Source organism: Eleutherodactylus coqui, chromosome 10 (genome assembly GCF_035609145.1).
Source record: "Eleutherodactylus coqui strain aEleCoq1 chromosome 10, aEleCoq1.hap1, whole genome shotgun sequence".
Classification (NCBI taxonomy): Eukaryota; Metazoa; Chordata; class Amphibia; order Anura; family Eleutherodactylidae; genus Eleutherodactylus; species Eleutherodactylus coqui.
The window spans coordinates 81,317,140-81,334,856 of record NC_089846.1 but is presented as its reverse complement, the minus strand read 5'-3'; the positions used below and the strand labels follow the sequence as shown (position 1 = coordinate 81,334,856).

General features: G+C 45.1%; 1 protein-coding gene across 2 annotated transcripts in view; it reads right to left on the bottom strand.

Moving 5' to 3' along the window:
• Positions 1–17,717, bottom strand: part of DIAPH2 (diaphanous related formin 2) — a 1,247,874-nt gene that overhangs the window by 810,348 nt on the left and 419,809 nt on the right. For both annotated transcript variants that reach the window (XM_066581425.1, XM_066581424.1), the window contains one exon: positions 16,660–16,986. In XM_066581425.1, the coding sequence (XP_066437522.1) occupies positions 16,660–16,986 (327 nt within the window). The remainder of the gene's footprint in view (positions 1–16,659; positions 16,987–17,717) is intronic.

Here is a 17,717-nt window from a genome sequence, read left to right as displayed (position 1 = left end):
GCCTGTCGGCACTGTCGGTTGACAGGTGGGTACGCTTATCCGTGATGATTCCCCCAGCCACACTAAACACACTCTCTGACAAGACGCTAGCCGCAGGACAAGCAAGCACCTCCAGGGCATACAGCGCGAGTTCAGGCCACGTGTCCAGCTTCGACACCCAGTAGTTGTAGGTGGCAGAGGCGTCACGGAGGACGGTCGTGCGATCGGCTACGTACTCCCTCACCATCCTTTTACAGTGCTCCCGCTGACTCAGCCTTGACTGGGGAGCGGTGACACAGTCTTGCTGGGGAGCCATAAAACTGGCAAAGGCCTTGGAGAATGTTCCCCGGCCTGCGCTGTACATGCTGCCTGATCTCTGCGCCTCCCCTGCTACCTGGCCCTCGGAACTGCGCCTTCTGCCACTAGCGCTGTCGGATGGGAAGTTTACCATCAGTTTGTCCACCAGCGCCCTGTGGTATAGCATCATTCTCGAACCCCTTTCGTCTTCGGGAATGAGAGTGCAAAGGCTCTCCTTATACCGTGGATCGAGCAGTGTGTACACCCAGTAATCCGTAGTGGCCAGAATGCGTGTAACGCGAGGGTCACGAGAAAGGCATCCTAACATGAAGTCAGCCATGTGTGCCAGGGTACCTGTACGCAACACATGGCTGTCTTCACTAGGAAGATCACTTTCAGGATCCTCCTCCTCCTCCTCCTCCTCCTCCTCCTCTTCCTCCTCCTCAGGCCATACACGCTGAAAGGATGACAGGCAAGCAGCATGGGTACCGTCAGCAGTGGGCCAAGCTGTCTCTTCCCCCTCCTCCTCATCCTCCTCATGCTCCTCCTCCTCCTCCTGAACGCGCTGAGATATAGACAGGAGGGTGCTCTGACTATCCAGCGACATACTGTCTTCCCCCGGCTCTGTTTCCGAGCGCAAAGCGTCTGCCTTTATGCTTTGCAGGGAACTTCTCAAGATGCATAGCAGAGGAATGGTGACGCTAATGATTGCAGCATCGCCGCTCACCACCTGGGTAGACTCCTCAAATTTTCCAAGGACCTGGCAGATGGCTGCCAACCAGGCCCACTCTTCTGTAAATAATTGAGGAGGCTGACTCCCACTGCACCGCGCAAGTTGGAGTTGGTATTTCACTATAGCTCTACGCTGCTCATAGAGTCTGGCCAACATGTGGAGTGTAGAGTTCCACTGTGTGGGCACGTCGCACAGCAGTCGGTGCACTGGCAGATTAAACCGATGTTGCAGGGTCCGCAGGGTGGCAGCGTGCGTGTGTGATTTGCGGAAATGTGCGCAGATCCGGCGCACCTTTCCGAGCAGGTATGACAAGTGGGGGTAGCTTTTCAGAAAGCGCTGAACCACCAAATTAAACACATGGGCCAGGCATGGCATGTGCGTGAGGCTGCCGAGCTGCAGAGCCGCCACCAGCTTTCGGCCGTTGTCACACACGACCATGCCCGGTTGGAGGCTCAGCGGCGCAAGCCAGCGGTCGGTCTGCTCTGTCAGACCCTGCAGCAGTTCGTGGGCCGTGTGCCTCTTCTCTCCTAAGCTGAGTAGTTTCAGCATGGCCTGCTGACGCTTGCCCACCGCTGTGCTGCCACGCCGTGTGACACCGACTGCTGGCGACGTGCTGCTGCTGACACATCTTGATTGCGAGACAGAGGTTGCGTAGGAGGAGGAGGAGGGTGGTTTAGTGGAGGAAGCATACACCCCCGCAGATACCAGCACCGAGCTGGGGCACGCAATTCGGGGGGTGGGTAGGACGTGAGCGGTCCCAGGCTCTGACTCTGTCCCAGCCTCCACTAAATTCACCCACTGTGCCGTCAGGGAGATATAGTGGCCCTGCCCGCCTGTGCTTGTCCACGTGTCTGTTGTTAAGTGGACCTTGGCAGTAACCGCGTTGGTGAGGGCGCGTACAATGTTGCGGGAGACGTGGTCGTGCAGGCCTGGGACGGCACATCGGGAAAAGTAGTGGCGACTGGGAACCGAGTAGCGCTGGGCCGCCGCCGCCATCATGCTTTTGAAAGCCTCCGTTTCCACAAGCCTATACGGCAGCATCTCTAGGCTGATCAATTTTGCAATGTGCACGTTTAACGCTTGAGCGTGCGGGTGCGTGGCGTCGTACTTGCGCTTGCGCTCAAACTGTGGTGCTAGCGACGTCTGGACGCTACGCTGAGAGACATTGCTGGATGGGGCCGAGGACAGCGGAAGTGAGGGTGTGGGTGCAGGTCAGGAGACGGTAGTGCCTGTGTCCTCAGAGGGGGGTTGGATCTCAGTGGCAGGTTGGGGCACAGGGGGAGAGGCAGTGGTGCAAACCAGAGGCGGTGAACGGGCATCGTCCCACCTTGTGGGGTGCTTGGCCATCATATGCCTGCGCATGCTGTTGGTGGTGCCTCCCCAGCTGATCTTGGCGCGACAAAGGTTGCACACCACTGTTCGTCGGTCGTCAGGCGTCTCTGTGAAAAACTGCCACACCGTAGAGCACCTTGAGCTGTGCAGGGTGGCATGGCGCGAGGGGGCGCTTTGGGAAACAGTTGGTGGATTATTCGATCTGGCCCTGCCTCTACCCCTGGCCACCGCACTGGCTCGGCCTGTGCCCACACCCTGACTTTGGCCTCCGCGTCCTCGCCCGCGTCCACGTCCTATAGGCCTACCCCTACCCCTCAGCATGGTGTATTACCAGTGATTTGATTTCCCAGGCAGGAAAAAAATTGGCGCAAGCCTGCAGCCAAAATAGAATTTTTTCCCTTGTTTTTCAAAGGACAAGCCACACTGCGTGTATTCAATGAATACTACTAAGTTTAATAACTGTGTTGTGGCCCTGCAAATGTGTCAGAGAACTGCAGTGATGCAAAGTTATTCGCTACAGCAGATCAGGGATTTCCCATGCAGGAAAAAAATTGGCGCAAGCCTGCAGCCAAAATAGAATATTTTCCCTTGTTTTTCAAAGGACAAGCCACACTGCGTGTATTCAATGAATACTACTAAGTTTAATAACTGTGTTGTGGCCCTGCAAATGTGTCAGAGAACTGCAGTGATGCAAAGTTATTCGCTACAGCAGATCAGGGATTTCCCATGCAGGAAAAAAATTGGCGCAAGCCTGCAGCCAAAATAGAATATTTTCCCTTGTTTTTCAAAGGACAAGCCACACTGCGTGTATTCAATGAATACTACTAAGTTTAATAACTGTGTTGTGGCCCTGCAAATGTGTCAGAGAACTGCAGTGATGCAAAGTTATTCGCTACAGCAGATTAGGGATTTCCCATGCAGGAAAAAAATTGGCGCAAGCCTGCAGCCAAAATAGAATATTTTCCCTTGTTTTTCAAAGGACAAGCCACACTGCGTGTATTCAATGAATACTACTAAGTTTAATAACTGTGTTGTGGCCCTGCAAATGTGTCAGAGAACTGCAGTGATGCAAAGTTATTCGCTACAGCAGATCAGGGATTTCCCATGCAGGAAAAAAATTGGCGCAAGCCTGCAGCCAAAATAGAATATTTTCCCTTGTTTTTCAAAGGACAAGCCACACTGCGTGTATTCAATGAATACTACTAAGTTTAATAACTGTGTTGTGGCCCTGCAAATGTGTCAGAGGACTGCAGTGATGCAAAGTTATTCGCTACAGAAGATCAGGGATTTCCCATGCAGGAAAAAAATTGGCGCAAGCCTGCAGCCAAAATAGAATATTTTCCCTTGTTTTTCAAAGGAAAAGCCACACTGCGTGTATTCAATGAATACTACTAAGTTTAATAACTGTGTTGTGGCCCTGCAAATGTGTCAGAGAACTGCAGTGATGCAAAGTTATTCGCTACAGCAGATCTGGGATTTCCCATGCAGGAAAAAAATTGGCGCAAGCCTGCAGTAAAACGTAGCTGGCTGCGTCTGATTTTTTTTAACGTTCTGCACGCAGCACACACGTACCCAGAGCCCTGAGGACTGTCAGAGGCAGGCGAAATAGAATTTTTTCCCTTGTTTTTCAAAGGAAAAGCCACACTGCGTCTATTCAATGAATAATGTATGTCTTCTGGCCCTGCCTACACAATTCTATCCCTGTAGTATTAATGCCGGGTGCAATGGTCTGCACAGCCGGTTTTGAGAAAAAAAAATAAAAAATATGCAACACTGCTAACAGCAGCCTGGACAGTACTGCACACGGATAGATGTGGCCCTAGAAAGGACCGTTGGGGTTCTTGAAGCCTACACTCACTGCTAACACTCTCCCTGCCTAACCACCACTTCTGTCCCTATTGCAGGGCGCAATGCTCTGCAGATCCAATTTTGAAAAAAAAATTAAAAATACAGTGCTAACACAGTACTGCACACTATTAGATGTGGCCCTAAGAAGGACCGTTGGGGTTCTTGAAGCCTACACTAACTCCTAACGCTCTCCCTACAGCAGCTCCAGCACGATAGCACTTTCCCTCAGCTAACTCACAAGACATCTGAGCCGAGCCGCGGGATGGGCCGATTTTTATACTCGGGTGACATCAGATCTCGCCAGCCACTCACTGCAGGGGGGTGGTATAGGGCTTGAACGTCACAGGGGGAAGTTGTAATGCCTTCCCTGTCTTTCAATTGGCCAGAAAAGCGCGCTAACGTCTCAGAGAGGAAACTGAAAGTAACCAGAACATCGCGTGGTGCTCGTTACGAGTACCGAGCATCCCGAACACGCTAATATTCGCCCGAGTATCAAGCTCGGACGAGTACGTTCGCTCATCTCTAGTGCCATGCCAGCCCCATCAGATGCTACACTCACACAGAGTGCTAGGTGCTAGGGGAGCGCTAAGATGTTACTCTGCCTTGGTTAAATAATGGACTGCAGTAGCAAACTGAGTAGTTTACCCCAGATAAAGGAAGGCCTAGCTATAAGCCCTTTAGGTTAGAATTTTATTTTTGTTTTTTGGTGCCCCATTTAAAAACTGATTATACATTGCACTGATAGGCATTCTGCTTGTTTCTAAAGCAGCAAGATAGCAGCATATCCACAGAATAAATACTGTACCAGAAGAAGGCTCATAATAAATACAACACCAGAATCAAGCTCAATACATAAATAGAGAACCAAGCTCAAAACAAATATAGCATGAACCAACATCAGTACATAGATTCGATACCAGAACCAAGCTCAATACATACATACAGCACCAGAACCAAGCTCAGTACATAAATACAATGCCAAAACTAAACAATTGTGTTGTAGGTGCATCAATATGCTGACAGTGTTGCCTCAGAACATCAGAGGGGAAGGGATAGAGCCAGGAGAAGCATAAACTTCACAAGATGCTGCTGAACGAAGGAAGAAGGTTATCTGACTTAAAGGGGTTAATCACCACCAGCCAACAGGCACCTGATGCCCCCCTCCTACAAGCTGATGGCCGACACCCTGCAGGTTGCATGCAGCTGAGGCCGCTCATGTCAGGAACAGAGGAAAGTTTTCCTCATTATGAGCCAGGTGAATGAGCCATGGCGGTAGTATACAGTAGATTTCAACTGTGTAGAATGCTGGCGACTGCAGCTCAGGTTTATTGGATACGTTGTTTGTCCTGTTATCCCACAGCCGAATACTATTATTTCTATGCAGAGTTGAATAGTTTGTCTTTTTCATGTATAATTAGGCAATAAGCTTTATTTACGTGTTATATCTGCGTGTGATATCCAGGGAACAGAGATATTTGGACATTTGCCCTATAAACAAAGCACAGATAATACGTCGCGGTACAACAATCTTATCAGGATGGAGGTTTTTCTGGTTGGTGGGAATGTAACACGCTATTGATTTTCTTCCCTCCGTCTTGCTGCAGCATAGGAGAGCATAGCCTGACATTTAATAACAGCTCCATAATTGCACCGTTTAGAAAATCACTGCCAATAATTTCTTTAAGATGGGTGGGGGGGTGGGGGTGGCGAGGTTTACAATCTATTTGGTATAACGGTGGAAGGGACAATGAATTACAGTTAAACACGACTTGAAGGGCAATTTTTACGGCCAGGAGTGATGTAAATCTGATTTAAACAGCTTTTATTGATTGAAGCGAAAATGGTAAAAATGACAAAATATGTGTTGTAGTTCTGTGGAAATTACAGTACTGCGGATAAAGAGCGTTACGATAAACCTCCACAAACCAACATCACTTCTAAACAACTCCTGATATCTGGAGAAAGATTTCTGTATCAGAACTTTCAATCTATTTACAGTACTGTAAAAAGTTTTCGGCGAGTGGGGCCTAAATGATGAAAACTAAGAATACTTTCTAAATCGAATTGTTAATAGTTTATTTTTGTCAATTAACAAAACGCAAAGTGACTGAACAAAAGAGAAATGTAACCCCATCACTATTTGGTGTGACTGACCTTTACCTTCACACCAGCATCAGTTCTTCTAGGTCAACTGGCAGAGAGTTGTTAGGGAGCTTGGCGGGGAGGTTGTTCCAGACATGACCAAATATGGGATTGACAAGGCAACTGTTAGGTGGATTCAGAACTGGCTGAGTGATCATACTTAAAGAGTGGTCATAAATGGCTGTACATCCAAGTTGAAGGATGCATAAAGTGGGGTACCACAAGACTCTGTCCAAGGCCCAGTGATGTTCAACATTTTTATAAATGATCTGGAGGAGGGACTTGATGGGAAACTGATCAAATTTGCAGAAGAAAAAAAGCTAGGAGAAATAGCAAACACTAGAGAAGAGAAAGAGGATTTAAAAATATCTAGAAAAGCTTGATCAGTTGGCGGCGACTAACAGAATGGTATTTGACAAGGAGAAATGCAAAGTCATACATCTGGGCAAGAAAAATGAAGAAAGCACATACAGAATGGGAGGAATTGGGCTAAGCAGCAGCACATGTGAAAAATACTTGGGTATACTAATAGATCATAGACTGAACATGAGTCAACAATGTGATGCAGCAGCCAAAAAGGCAAAAACAATTCTGGGATGTATTAAGAGAAGCATGGAGTCTAGATCGTGTGGAGTAATTATCCCCCTCTACTCTTCCTTAGTCAGACCTCATCCGGAATACTGTGTCCAGTTCTGGCATCCCACTTTAAAAAAGACATAGACAAACCGGAGCAAGTTCAGAGAAGAGTTATCAAGATGGTGAGCGGTCTGCAAATCATGTCTTATGAGGAACGGTTAAAGGATCTGGGAATGTTTAGCTTGCAAAAAAGAAGGCTGAAAGGAGACTTAATAGCTGTCTACAAATATCTGAAGGGCTGTCACAGTGCAGAGGGATCAGCCCTATTTTCATTTGCACAGGGTCAGACTAGAAGCAATAGGATGAAACTGAGAGAGAGGAGACACAGATTAGATATTAGACAGTGAGGGGGATGAATAAGTGGAACAGGTTGCCATGGGAGGTGGTGAGTTCTCTGGGGTGGTTGGACAGACATCTGCCTGAGATGATTTAGTGATTCTGCACTGAGCAGGGGGTTGGACCCAATGACCATGAAGGTCCCTTCCAACTCTACCATTTTAGGATTCTATCACATCTTGGAGAACTAAGCACAGATCTTCTGTGGATGTTGTTTCGCTCCAATCCTTCTGTCTCTTCATGTAATCCCAGACAGACTGGGTGTTGATGAGCTCAGGGCTCTGTGGGCCCATATCATTACTTCCAAGACTTCTTGTTCTTCTTTACACTGAAGATAGTTCTTAATACCACTGGCTGGATATTGGGGTCATTGTCCTGCTACAGAATACATTTGGAGTCAATCAGATGCCTCCCTGATAGTATTTCATGATGGATAAGTATTGAAGACACTATTATGACTATGACTATGACCAAATTATTGAACCACGCTCTACCATGCTTTAATCATTCTTCTAATAACATTTATATTAATTGATCTCCCAGAGAGCGATTTGCCAGTTATCCACCAATACTTTCATCAAGAATGACTACAGAGCCTTCCTTGACTAAAGAACGAATGATAATGTGTCGTTGTACCATTGTAAGAGTAACAATATGCTCCTAGATGCTTCTGTGTGCCAGATTTTGTCAGGAGATCCTGCCCAGAATGAGTATATCTCATAAAAGAAAACACTCAGCCAGGGTTTATCCGTAGGGATTATTGATTCCAAACAGTATGATTATCCTTTGGTTCAGCATCCTCTGGTACCTGTCCTTCATGAATTTCCCAAGGTCCATAGGGATACCTTTGCTCCATCTTTTAAACTCATTATATCGGGTGTTAGCTCCCTTTTGGAAATGCTGGGTGGATGATCTCCTGCAGTCTCTGGTACACGGAGTTAGGGGTTATATTAAAGACACAAAAGAACTGCTTAAAACTTTGAATAGTTTTGTATGGTCACCAGGTTTTTCATGGCCATCTTGTGATGTGGTGTCACTTTATACATAATTCCTCACAACTGTGCTCTTACTGCAGTGTCACTTCATTTAAGTACAGAAACGTTCTGTTGTTTTACTTGAATTTATCTTGTCTGTTTTGGAATCTTTGCTTAAAGGGGTTGTCCCGCGCCGAAACGGGTTTTTTTTTTTTTTAAACCCCCCCCCCGTTCGGCGCGAGACAACCCCGATGCAGGGGTTAAAAAGACAACCCCCACAGCGCTTACCTGAATCCCGGCGGTCCGGCGTCTTCATACTCACCTGCTGAAGATGGCCGCCGGGATCCTCTGTCTCCATGGACCGCAGGGCTTCTGTGCGGTCCATTGCCGATTCCAGCCTCCTGATTGGCTGGAATCGGCACGTGACGGGGCGGAGCTACACGGAGCTACACGGAGCCCCATAGAGAAGAGGAGAAGACCCGGACTGCGCAAGCGCGGCTAATTTGGCCATCGGAGGGCGAAAATTAGTCGGCACCATGGAGACGAGGACGCTAGCAACGGAGCAGGTAAGTATAAAACTTTTTATAACTTCTGTATGGCTCATAATTAATGCACAATGTACATTACAAAGTGCATTATTATGGCCATGCAGAAGTGTATAGACCCACTTGCTGCCTCGGGACAACCCCTTTAACAGTAACCTTATGTTTGATCAGTTATTTGACTTTCAGGTGTCCAGTTGTCCAATGGGGGAACAATTGTTGCCCTCTTTGGCAAATTTGTCTATGACCTGGTGAGAGGAGCGTCATCTATATGCGACCACAAATATTTTTACCAATACATCCATTTGGTGTGGTCGCTATATAGACGACTTTCTCCTCATCTAGAAGTCAGATGAAAATATCATTTTTTGTTTTTTTAACTCCATTGATGAGGAGTTAACTTTTACAAGTCATTTCCACAAATCATCCATTTGCTTTATACACCTGACTGGTGATTGGCTTGTAGGCAAAGTAGTCTCATCTCTATAAGAGGCCTCTTGCAGGCAATACTATCCTGCACAACACAAGTTGTCACCCTGATCACGTTATTAGGAATTTACTAACTGGGGAATTTATTAGAACTAGAAGAGCCCGCTGAGTTGGTTCTACTTACCAAGAAGAATGTATTCAATGACATAACAGGCTTGTACGTCAGGGCTATTCCCGTTCTCTTCTTACCTGAGCTCAGCTGATTCCACATCTAGGCAGAATTACTTCTTTTCTTCCTCCACTAAGCCAAATTTTACATCCAAAGTGGTATTTCCCTCGGCATACTCCCCTCAATACTCAAACTGTTAATATCAAACAACATTTACCTTTGCTTTATCAAGATGATATTTTATAGAATATTCTGGATGAGGTTGTACGCCGTGTAGCAAAATAATCCTTGTCTTTAGGAAAAATCTAACCTCCTAGTTCATTGACAATGACACAATCATGTTCTACCGGGTTACAACATAAAGGCGGTTACACATACGATCACAGCCGCTGTAAAATGTATCAAGATGTCAAGTCCGTTTGCTTCAGATGTAACAAATAAAGGTCATACTATTAGGCCTAGTGCCCACGGCCTCAAGCGGAATGCTGCATGCGGCAGATGTGTTCTTCATCCCGGCGGGGGATACAGCAGCGTCGGAGGGTAGGTTTTTTCTTTTACTTTTTACACTAAAATGATTGTTTTTCAGGGAAGGGCTTATATGTAAAGCCCTTCCATGAAAAACAATTCAGGGGTGCCGGCAGACAGTTGTTTTCAATGGAGGAGGAAAGGGTGAAATTTTTTCGAGCACCCCATGGTGTTCGTCTCGAGTAACGAGTATCTCGAGTAGGCTAATGCTCTAATGAGCTTCAAGCTCGGACGAGCATGCTCACTCATCTCTAATTGACACCTTATAATTTGATATTGGGTATTATGTGGCGTTTGGTGGTCCTCATCTTATCCTTTGCTGATGTTTGCTTCCCTGTAGTCTGATTCTTATGATGGCCATATGCTTTCCTGATGATTTTAATGTGGTTTTCTGTATTTTTTATTCTTTAGCAATTGTTTTTGCTGTAATTTTTGTAGAACATTAATTATTTCACAGCTTTTTGTTACCATTGGTCCACCTACAGGTGTTACAGTACTGGATGACCAGCATAAGCACCGGTCACCAAGTGTGAGCCTCACTTAGGGCATCAGTCAATCCATTACGAACAGATTTAGGATCGCAGCTCCAAAACTTACAGAGGATGTAATTTGCAAGCACGGCCTTAGCTTCATTTTATATTACATTGAGTTACAGCTTGCAGGGAATATTCGGGACACATTTTTTTCCCTCTGTTTACACATTTTCCATTCCCAAAGGACGAATGGCACTTGTTGTATTTAATGTTACACTTTGTAAAATTCTGTCGTGCTGAAGACGGGCTCTTGTCTACGTTTACTATTCCACGGCTAATGCTATGACAACCCCTCGGGGGCCGTAGTTAAATAATGACAATAAACAAATCCCAGAGTCGGAGGAGAGATTTATTATTATTTTTTTTAAGGAAATAAAACTGTATAAAGTAGGTTGCAATTCTGAATTAATCTTGATTTTGTACAGTGCAAACTTTGGCTGTGCGCACTCTCTGAATCCTAATGTACCGCAGCAGAGAAGGAGGGGGGAGGATATTAAAGGGACGCTTAGGGCTCATTCACACGGGAGTATGCAGATTTCGGTCCATGGATACAGAGCGTATTCACGGACCCAAACACTGCATATTTTGTGCGCATGTGGCTGCGGTTGTGATTTTTTTGTGCACGGAATTGCTGCAAATTTACGTGCGCAAAAATAAAGCACGCACGGTCCATTGATTATCACTGCAAATATACAGTGAATGCGCAAGTAGCATGATATTCACTCTGTAATACATGCATAATATGGAACATGTTTACTCCCATGTGAATAAGGCCTAAAGGTAAAATATATTTTATCTCCATCTCAAATTAATTTCTATTGTTCTCTGTTATCAGCCATTTCAGAAGGGGAAAAAAAAACTTTTTATTACTTATGCCATGTAACTTCAGTGCTGAGAACCTCCACATGTGACCGATACAAGCAGGTATGCTATAGAGGCTGCTCTAAAGGGTTAAACTGTTGATATGACAATGGATTGCGAATTGCACCAACAACTGCACCAAAATTGCCACTTGCACCAAAATTTGTGCTGAATGTTTGCCCTATGAGACTGAGCATGCTCCCTGAGAACAATTTTTCTGGAGCGATGGTGTCAGCAATATGAAGGGTTTTGGAAGAAAGAGTGCAGAGGCTGTGAAGAGCTGAGGTGCTTCAGTGAAGTGCTGCTGAACAGGGTGAAACAGTCTGTAAAGAGTAGTTACCTGGAGAGAGGAGAAGCTGTTTGAGCTGGTGAGAGAAGGCAGAGACCAGTGACTGCCGTACTGTAAGTGAGGCCAGCCTCAAAACCACAGCAGACCTTTTAGTTAGCGGTAGCTAGAAAGAGGAGATTCTATGGTAACCGTTTGATTGCTTACTCATTTTTTCCCTTTGTTTGTAAATAAACATTGCATATTTTTGTATCTCCTTCTGCTGCATCATATCCTGAATATGTGTTGTAATAATACAATCCACGACATCCACTTCACGCCTTTCACATTGTTTGGCTCCCTCTTAGGAGCTGAAGAACAGAAAAGTTAGAAGTGTTGGATCCGACATCTGCTGGACATAAAGAGAATTGGACAGACCCTATTGACTATATAGGGGTCTATCCAGCTTACAGAGTGTCACATGTAATATTCCTGGCTAAGAGAGCGCAGTATGAAATACTATTTCATCCAGGGCTTTATGCTACATCCAGGGGTGTAACTAAAAAAAGCTGAGCCTCATAGCAAACTACTTCATGCCTCCAAGTGGATGTGTGTGAGTACCCTGACAAGTGTGTGGAGTTGGGGGTGGAATGGTGGGTATATCTGTAAATCAGTCGGGCCCACTTCATGCCACTGGCTCGGGTCTGGTAGTGCTCCTATATGGAGGATGATTAAAGACAGTAGACAGTGTGGGACTAGGAAGGTCAGTAATGACAGGTGCAGGTCAAAGGGGGCAGGCGCTCCAGGGCAGTGAGCCCCATAGGGGCGACTACAGATGCTACAGCAGTAGCTCTACTCCTGGCCAGATCTGCACCAGAGGCTCTAAATGGAGCCTCCAGCACATATGTGTTCATAGCCTGACATTTACTTTCAGAATTTTTGAATGTTTGCTTAAAATGACCCACCGGTCCTGGGACAAAACTCTGCCTTGGGACCAGAGGGGGATGGGGGTGTAATACTTATACGCCAGTTCTACTCCGATGATGCAAGATGACCATATCAGTTTTTAGGCCACCTGATGCATACTGTGCATCAGTATCCAGCAAGTGTATGCTGCTTTCTGGTAATGTGATTATCAGTAGCCAATCAGAACAGTGTGTAATGTCTTAGACTACCAATGCATAGTGTGCATTGGGTAGTATAAGAAATGGCACAACCGTCTTGGAACACCGGATTGGGGCACCAGAAACAAGCATTCCTCACTGATTTTAATATCTCTGCATGCAGTCAGTGATTGAAGACATTCATTGTTAATGTGCAGAGGCTTAAAACTTCTCCTGATCATGTTTAATTTTTTCGGATGTCAGGGCCCATTGAGCTTGGGGCCACATGATAATCTGTATAATCATGTTTGTCAAGCTAAGGGGGAAATGCATAGAGGTCTACTATGACTATTCCCCCAAACCCAGCATGCTTTCTGCCTGGAGCTGGCCCTGCCATGTAAAGTGCAGCAAAACCTGACTTGTTTCTATTGTTCGTTCATATTAATGAAATTGAAGAAAGCTTTAAATCCACTCTATATGCAGAAATAACGTTACAATGACTGGAACGCTGCCGCATTAAAATCGCTTACATAACAGAAATTCAGTCTTTTTGATAGACTGTCCGGTTGTCAGGATGAAGGGAAATGATGTGAGGAGCAGTTTATCTTGTCTGCTGACATATAGATGAATAATGTTGTGCTTGGTAAGAGAGTTGGCACGAGGCACAATAAAAACATACAGTAAAAGGAGGAATAAAAAGCAACAATAACTGTAATTTGGAGGGATCATCTGTATAATCAGTTGAACCAATTACTGATGATTAGTGCCGTAGTCCCAAAACATATAACGTATCTGGATTTTAATGTGTGACAGTTGATAAAATACCTCGGAATACTATGTATATATGTGACAAATGCTCTTGCTCTTTCAGTTTGGAGTTGTGGCAGTTCCCATATAATTGTCCAAAGATAATCCATAAGAATGGATCAGGTGACCACACTGCTGCAGTCCAGACTCATTTGGGGAAGAGTTCCTGATTGGCTAGCCTTTAAATATTTCTGACTTCTGCAGTGTGTTCCTGGTTATAGCGCAAGCTGTGTGCCTTTAAATCCAATATGACTTTTATGTATCAGCTTCTTAGACTTTTTGGCCTTTATCTTCCCCTTCCTTGTTTCTTTCTGCCTTGTTTTGTTTCAGCTTTGCTTTATTCAGGCTAACTTTACTATGATCCGTTTTTTTTACCATTACCTGAATACAATCAACATTCTCTTCCTGTTATCTATTGGTGACTTCCTATTTTAGTAATACTTACTAGTGCTAATACATACTTCATATATTTGTTGATTTGACTGTGCGGTTGTTACATGATTGGGCTCTACTGTAAGTCCTGGAGTATTTGTGTCACGTCAAGCTTCCATGGCTGCTCACCTGCTCTTGCAGCCGTGGGCAGTCTCCACAACACTCGCTCTCTAGTACGTAGGCTCCTGCCTCCAGTTCCTTTCTCACTCCCTTACCTTTGCCCATAGGATGAGCATGTGCTCCAACCCAATCAATTAAAGGGCCAATACACACTGCTTAAGCCTGTCACCCTCCAATCCTCTCACAACATATGCTATATTAGACATTCATACCCTAGGGTGGATGCCTAAGCAATTTGTTCTCATATTGCAGATTGCTACAAAACCCTCATTTGTGTTAGTGTATTTTTTGTTTTTTATTCTTCCCTGAAACCTGACTTCTGTAGTTCCTGACCTCGGCTCTGATTGCGGGACTTTGCTATTGCCTGCTGCCTGCGATGACCTACAGTCTAGACTTCGTGAAGCCACCTGCTGCCAGCCCTGACTACTGCCTGTACCGCCTCTAGCTTGGATACAAGATGTGATACAGGCAGGTATGAAGGCTCTAGTACCCTGTTATACTGCCTCTAGCTTGGATACATGATGTGATATGGGCGGGCATGGAGGCTCTAGTACCCTGGTGTACCACCTCTAGCTTGGATACGTGATGTGATAAGGGTGAGCATGGAGGCTAGAGTACTCTGTTGTACCGCCTCTAGCTTGGAAACAAGATATGATGCAGGCGGGCATGGGGGCTCTAGTATCCTGTTGTACTACCTCTAGCTTAGATACAAGATGTGATACGGGGGCATGGAGGCTTTAATACCCTGTTGTACCGCCTCTAGCTTGGAAACCAAATGTGATATAGGGGAGCATGGAGGCTCTAGTACTCTGCTGTACCACCTCTAGCTTGGATGCAATACGTGGTACAGGTGGGAATGAGGCATACAGGATTTGTATGGTATCCTGCAGCCTATTACTCCACGTTTGCTGTAACTGAGCCTCTAGATCGTACAAACTCATAGGCTATGGAAGTTGGCGTCCCAAATGGTCCCAAGCATGTTCTATTGGCAATAAATCTGGTGACTGGGTGGGCTACAGAAGTGTGACAATGTTGTGGGGGCTTCCTGTGACCCCCTTGTTTGTGCGGCTGAGCATTATCCTGCTATAAGCCGCCATGAGAGGAACACATGTGGCTGCAGGATGTCCTGAACATATCGCTGTGCTGTCATTGTCCTTCATACCACTACAAATGTCCTTTAGTCAAGTGCCTGGAAATGGTTGACTGAACCAGAGGCGTAGAGGCATCTAGTGGTCAACAAGCTCTACACAAGCGGGAGAAGAGGTCGCACCACACAAGGAGCCTCCAAGAGCCACTTTTGGGGCCTCAGGTGACAAGACCATTCATCTAATCACCACAACTCTCATCATTTACATATCTGTCTGAGATGGAACTGCAAAATGGGTTTTGCAGCAAAATGAAAACTTCTCTTGGGGGCGCGATTTTTAAGTTTTTTTAAACAAAAAGTGTATATGGATGGTCTAACTTCTGAGAGACAACACTATATATCTGCCACTTTGCTATGTACAAATGCCCTTGCGATCTCATTTCTAGCACATTATGCTAAACTAGTAAGGTACAGAATATCATTGGATAGATGAACAGTATTTCTGAAAGGGGGCTTAAGTCGTGATTTTGACAGAGGCACCAAAAGGTGATAAAACAATTTTTGCGTAAGCTGGAGTCTCACAGCCAATTCCATTTTAAATAGATTCATCTCCTCAGTAGTAACGTTAACGCTCGCTGTCAAGTTTTCTCCCTTTTTTTTGTCTTCGAATGTGCAAGTGAGACATCTTGAGCTCTTTTGAAAAGCAAGTACAGCACCTTGGGATGGCTTGTTAACAATATATTAATAATTGTTTTGGCAGGTGACTCAGTGAATTCCCATGCAGCAAGTGGAAATGACAGAATTAGCTTTGATACATACAAAATCCTATTACTGATGGTGAGTCCACTCGCTCCAAGATCAAAAAAAACACACACACCTACAGTATATGTAATAAAAAAAAAAGAATAACTGCAGATGATTTGCTTTAAAGGGGTTGTGCCGAGTTTTTTATTGCATGGAGTATTATTTTAAAAAAGACAAAATAAAACAGTTGCCCATTAAATGCCTTTTCAAAAATCCATGTCACATGCTGGAAGTGTTCCAGTACTGCCTCCCCGCCACGATCTTGGCTCACCATTGTACATGGATATGTCCTGCCGAAGTCCTATAGGCAACGGTCGAGGATGTGAAGATTTAGAACTTTTAATTTACACTGTGACTAGGCTTTATGTTACATGTATCTCCACTTAAGCTGCAATAAATTGTAAGTAGATATAAGGAGATAACATATAACCGCACACTCCTTCTGAATAGAACAATGCAAGGTGCTACCGAGGAATTTCAAGGATGTAGACTTTGCCATAACTTATGAAATAGAAGCCTGCAACAGTAAATAAAGACCTCCAAGCTGCAACCTTCACATTCAATTTTTAGAGCTCTATTTAACTAAATTTTAAGCTCTGTCTAAAACACTTCTAAGTCCTGAACTTCCAGCCTTCATTAGCTATTATCTCAGTCACCTTCAACTTTAGATCTTGTTCAAGACTAGAAAGAAATAAGAAATCTTACCTTTGACCAATTTATCCTCTTCATCGTTGTTTCTGGTTTGTATTCCTTCTTTGGTTTCATCCCAAATGGCAATACTACAGGTGGGGGAGCCGGAGGTCCTGAAAATCGTACACCTCCAAAAGGTGGTGGTGGTGGACCTCCAAATGGAGGAGGAGGTGGTGGAGCTCCAGGAAGTGGTGGAGGTGGAGGTGGGCCTCCTCCAGGAAGTGGAGGTGGTGGTGGAGGACCAGGGACCATTCCACCAGGAAGTGGTGGTGGTGGTGGTGGAGGTGGTAGAGGTCCACCTGCTGCTGGAGGAGGTGGTGGTCCCCCTGGTGGTTTAACGCCCTAAAAGTCAAAGCAAATGTAAAAGAATGTAAGCACTATGTAATTTATCCTAGATTCACTTAAATGGACATGCATGTAACACAGATAGTAAGGCTTATATTACAGGAATGTTCACTGGTGCCCATAATTATTGTTTAAGGGTTGTTTTGTAGACATTTTTTTCTTGGACATTAATGTATTTTTTAACTGCATCTTGAATGGAAAATTAAGTACCAGCCACTTCTGAATTAAATTGTTTTGCTGGTCTTTTATCCCCAAATTGTGGATGCATTGACGAATTGACTGCTCTTGCATCTGACATGATTATGTAAGAATTTCACCCAAAACATACATAAGCATGCATAGAATGACTGGAAAATGTCAAATTATTGAACCCTAATTCAACGAGAGAAGTTGTAGTTAAATGGGTTGTACTGAGGTTGCAAGTTATTCCCTATCCTATGGAAAGGTGGTAACTTGATGATCGGTGGGGATCGTGCTGTGTCCCGTTCTGCCTGTCACTGCGAGAGTCACTTCTCCCCTTACAGTGATGTCACTATGAGGGGAGCGCTGGCTAAGCATACATGGTCAGTACTACATTCATTTCAATAGGGTTGATGGAATTACCTGAGTGGGTGCAGCCCGCAGCCCCATTGATAGTGAATGGAGCATTGGTGCACTCGCATGACCAGCGCTCCACTCAGTCTCCTCCTCACTGTGGAGGGGGTGCAATAACCCCACAGTGAGGACAG